This window comes from Nicotiana tomentosiformis, chromosome 2 (genome assembly GCF_000390325.3).
Source record: "Nicotiana tomentosiformis chromosome 2, ASM39032v3, whole genome shotgun sequence".
Classification (NCBI taxonomy): Eukaryota; Viridiplantae; Streptophyta; class Magnoliopsida; order Solanales; family Solanaceae; genus Nicotiana; species Nicotiana tomentosiformis.
In genome coordinates, this window is record NC_090813.1 from 130,873,689 (window position 1) to 130,878,479 (window position 4,791).

Below are 4,791 nucleotides of genomic sequence, written 5' to 3' on the forward strand. Positions count from 1 at the left end.
AGCATCATCTGTATCCAATCCGCCGAAGGTAGGTGGGTGGTACTTCTTGTACCTCTCAAGTCTGAGCTGCTCAACCTCAGAAGCGGCTATCCTAGTCTCATGCTAAACCGGAGCTACCGGATGTATCGGTATAATCTCTGGAACCTGGTCAGCCTAGACCCGTTGCTCTAGAGTATCGATGACGGGAGTCTGTACTCCTCCCTCGGCCTGAGATGTGGCAGGAGCAAGTGGAATCAATCCAGCCTGAGCTAAGGTGCTGAACATGCTCAGAAACTAGGCTAAAGTCTCCTGGAGGGCTGGTGTAGCAACAGGTACCTCAGGTGCCTGCCCTCCAGCTGGAGCTACTGGGGTCTCCTCTGTAGCAGCTCGTGCGGGTGCTCTGGCTGCACCGCGTGGACATCCTTGATGTTTGGATTAAAGTATATATATTATTATGTATATCGCCTCATGTTTTACTTTTGTTTCGTGGATTTAGGATGTAAAATGGGTTGATTTATATTAATTTGAGGTGTTTTTATGTGTAGGGATGATCCGAGAGCAATTGGGGGCAAAAAGTGCGAGATTAGAGCCAAAACGGACAAAAAAACAAAAACAAAAAAGGGAATTTCCAGCACCACAGACAGCGCCTGGCGCTACATGTGGTACCAGAGGCAGTATACTCCAATTTGCCAGCGCCAGGGACATCGCCTAGCGCTGGGCTGGGCGCTGGTGGCGTGAATCCTGTCCAATTTTTCCTGGGACAAGGTTATTTCGACCCTAGATACCAATACATATAAAAGCAAGACTAAGATTATTTTTAGAGGGGGATACCACTTTGAAGGCAGAATACGCACGAGAAACATCCGGGAGCGAAGATATCTCAATTTTCTTCATCTTTTCTTAGTATTTTCAATTATCCAACACTTATGAAATTGTTTGCTATTATCATGAGTGGCTAAAACCCCATAGTTCTGGGGTTCTGATTTAGCCATGAATATTGTTGTTTAATGTTGACTTAACCTTGATTATAATTCACTAATATATGGTTATTTCTTCAATTCTGTGATTAATTTCTTAATTGTCTGGCCAGCATTTAGGTTCTATTTACTATCTATGCTATGATTGGGAAAGCCATGTTTAGATTAGAGAAGAATTGAAGAGAGCATGATCTTAACTCTTAGGGGGGCAGATTCGTGGTTAGGATAGGAATATACCTAGTCACCGTGCTTAATTAAATATCGTAATCTTAATGCGTTCTTGATAGATTGATTCCATAGGAATATAGGCGTTAATCTATCTTGAATAGGCGAGTAGTTTTTCGGGAGAAGGCTATGAGATCAATTATTGATTAATTAGCAACCATGAGTGAATTGTATGAAAGGGAGAATTAACTAGAACACAATAGGATTGGTGAATCGATCACAACCCTGGAATATTTGTCTCTACTGAATACACAACAACCATTTTACTGCTTGATAATTTAGTTAGTATATAGAAGTATAGTTTAATATAATCACATTCTTGAACTCGAATTTGGCTTGACTGAATAACAATCTTGGTGAATCTAGTGGGTAGTTGATATAAGTCTCTGTGGGTTCGACAATCGACTTATCATTTTATTACTTGTACGACCACGTATACTTGCGTGTATGTTTGGAGCAACAAGTTTTTGGTGCCGTTTCCGGGGACTTGAATATTGACTACTTTCTAGTTTTTGCTTTCTTTATTTATTTCGTCAAGTCAAATGTTACTTGATTATTGCTCTGATCTCAGGATCGTTGATTGAATGCGTAGGGTCAGAAGCCAGGACCTACTTCAAGGATTTGACACCGAACCTGAGAGAACATTTCATAGGAGGTTGAGGAAAGTAAGGGACATGAATAATATTCAGGCACTTGTTCAATTTCCTGTGAACATGGTAGAGGAATATATGGTTGTTCAGGAGGTGGCAATGCCCAGCATTGCTAATGTCACCTCCAACATAGTGAAGCCCAGAATCACTGGGCACTTTGAGCTGAAACAAAGAATGATCCAGCTACTTCATGCGAATGGACAGTTTATGGGTCTTCCACATGAGGATCCACAACAGCATATCCTTAACTTCTTGGAGATTAGTGATACTTATATCACTAACGGGGTCACTCCAGACTATGTGAGGCTCACACTTTTTCCATTCTCTCTGTTGGGCGAAGCAAAGCGATGGCTAAAGGCAGAACCAGCTAATTCTATTACATCATGGAATGATTTGGCAAGGAAATTTCTGGCAAGGTTATTCCCTTCAGGCAAAACTGCAAAGATCAGAAGTGAGATAGTTGCCTTCAAATAGAAAGCGGGAGAGTCTTTATACTCAGCTTGAGAGAGGTTCAAGGGGCTACTCAGAGACAGTCCTCATCTCAATCAGACAAACGAAGTGTTAGCCCATACTTTCATAGAAGGGCTACATACTGAAACAAAAATTGTGGTAGATGCTACAGCTAGAGGTCAAGTGTTGGAGAAAAGCTTTGACGAGATATATGCATTATTGAACAAATTCTTCAAAAGCAATCCGGATTGGCAAGGAGAAATGGGCAGACACACGGTGCAAAAATCTACAGGGTTCTCGAGTTAGATGTCGTCTCGGCATTATCAGCGCAGATTTCTACACTAACCAACCAAGTCAATCAGATGACCATGGTTATTAACAAGCAACAAGCTCAACCAGTGCGACAGGTTCAAGTGTTTTGTGAAATATGTTGAGAGAGTCACATGAGCGACTTATGCCCAGTTAATCCAGAGTTTGTCTGCTTTGTGGGTAATGCAAATAAGGGTCAGAAAAACCAATATGGGAACACTTATAATCCCAACTGGAGGAACCACCCAAACTTCTCTTGGGGTGGAAATCAAGGTGCTCAAAATCAATACAAATCACAAGCACCTCAACAACAATATAGACCACCTCATACTGAACAACAGGTAATCTCAACAAGTCACATTGAGGAAATGATAAAGAAATTGATGGCTGACCAGCAAGCCCACACCGCAAAGATGATAAAGAAAGTGATGGTTGACCAGCAGGCCCAAGCCACAATAATGAGAAATTTGGAGCGCCAAGTGGGACAACTTGCCAGTGCCCAAAATACTAGACCAGTTGGAGCTCTTCCAAGTGACACTGAAGCTAATCCTAAGGTATTCATTAATGCCATGTCATTGAGGAATGGGAGACAATTAGAAGAAGTCCAGTCGAAAAAGAGAAAACATGTGACTTTTAATGAGAGGCCAGCCACTATAGAGTCAGAATCAGAAAAATCAAAGGAATCTGAGAAGCCAGCTGAAGAGGCGGTGGCTAAGCAACCTCCACCGTTGGTTGCGAGGCCACCACCTCCGTTCTCTCAAAGATTGCAGAAGGTGAAGGATAATGCCGCGTATAAAAAGTTTCTTGATATTTTGAAGCAGGTGCAAATTAATATTCCTTTGGTAGACATCTTGCAAGAAGTGCCCAAATATGCAAAATACATCAAGGATATAGTGGCAAATAAAAGGAGGTTGACCGAGTTCGAGACTGTGGCACTCACTGAGGAATGTATCTCAAGAATTCAAAGTAAGCTACCTTAGAAATTGAAGGATCCGGGTAGTTTCACTATCCAAATCTCGATTGGTAAGCGTACAGTCGGGCGAGCCTTATGTGATCTTAGAGTGAGCATTAATTTGATGTCGCCATCAATGTTCAGACAGTTGGGGTCAGGTGAGCCACGCCAAACAACGGTAATCATACAGTTGGTTGATCGCTCCCTTGCTTATCCTGAAGGAGTGATTGAAGTTGTGTTAGTTCAAGTGGGTTCATTCATATTCCCTGCTGATTTCATTATCTTGGACTACGAGCTTGATCAAGAAGTCCCATTTATTTTGGGGCGTCCATTTTTAGCCACGGGCCGAGCTACTATTGATGTTTGCGAAGGAAAGATGACGATGAGAGTAGGCGATCGAGTGGAGGTATTCAATGTATATAAAGCACTCAGACTGCCAGCCCACTATGAAGAGTTATCCATGATTTCTATGGTGGAAAGTGATACTACATCATTAGTGCCTTATATGAGCCCTATAGATCCTCTTGAACGAGCTTTGATTGGTGATGAAGAAGACAGTGAAGATGAAATGATGAGAGAAATTGAGCAAGTATTTAATATGTCCTGCAGTTATGTCCATGAGTTTGGAAAATTTGAGGAGTTGGACAGGCCTGTCACTCTGACCCCTCCTAAGCCATCTATTGAAGAAACTCTGAAGCTAGAACTTAAGCCCCTACCAGCGCATATGCGCTATGCTTATTTGGGGAACTCTGAGACATTGCCCGTGATTATCTCATCCAGCTTGACTAACACACAAGAAGAAAAATTACTCAAAGTCCTTCGCGAGCATAAAAAGGCTATTGGGTGGACAATTGTTGACATCAAAGGAATCAGTCCATCGTTTTGCATACATAAAATCTTCTTGGAAGATGGACACTGCCCTAGTGTTGAGCAGCAAAGGAGGTTAAATCCCATTATGAAAGAGGTCGTGAAGAAGGAAGTAATCAAGTTACTCGATGCAGGTATCATCTTTTCTATTTCTGACAGCAACTGGGTAAGCCCAATTCAATGTGTGCCCCAAAAGGGGGGATGACTGTAATTGAGAATGAGAAAAATGAGCTAATTCCTACTCGCACTGTGACGGGGTGGAGAGTCTGCATTGATTATAGAAGGCTCAACAAAGCAACCCGCAAGAACCACGTTCCACTTCCATTCATTGACCAAATGTTGGATAGATTAGCGGGGCATGAATATTATTGCTTCCTTGATG

General features: G+C 42.1%; 1 protein-coding gene across 1 annotated transcript; it reads left to right on the forward strand.

The window, feature by feature from the left end:
* The first annotated feature begins 2,724 nt into the window (after nt 1-2,724).
* LOC138905617 (uncharacterized) lies at nt 2,725-3,570 on the forward strand. The gene has a single exon (XM_070194137.1). The coding sequence runs from the start codon at nt 2,725-2,727 to the stop codon at nt 3,568-3,570; it is 846 nt and encodes a 281-aa protein (XP_070050238.1).
* The last annotated feature ends 1,221 nt before the right edge of the window (nt 3,571-4,791 follow it).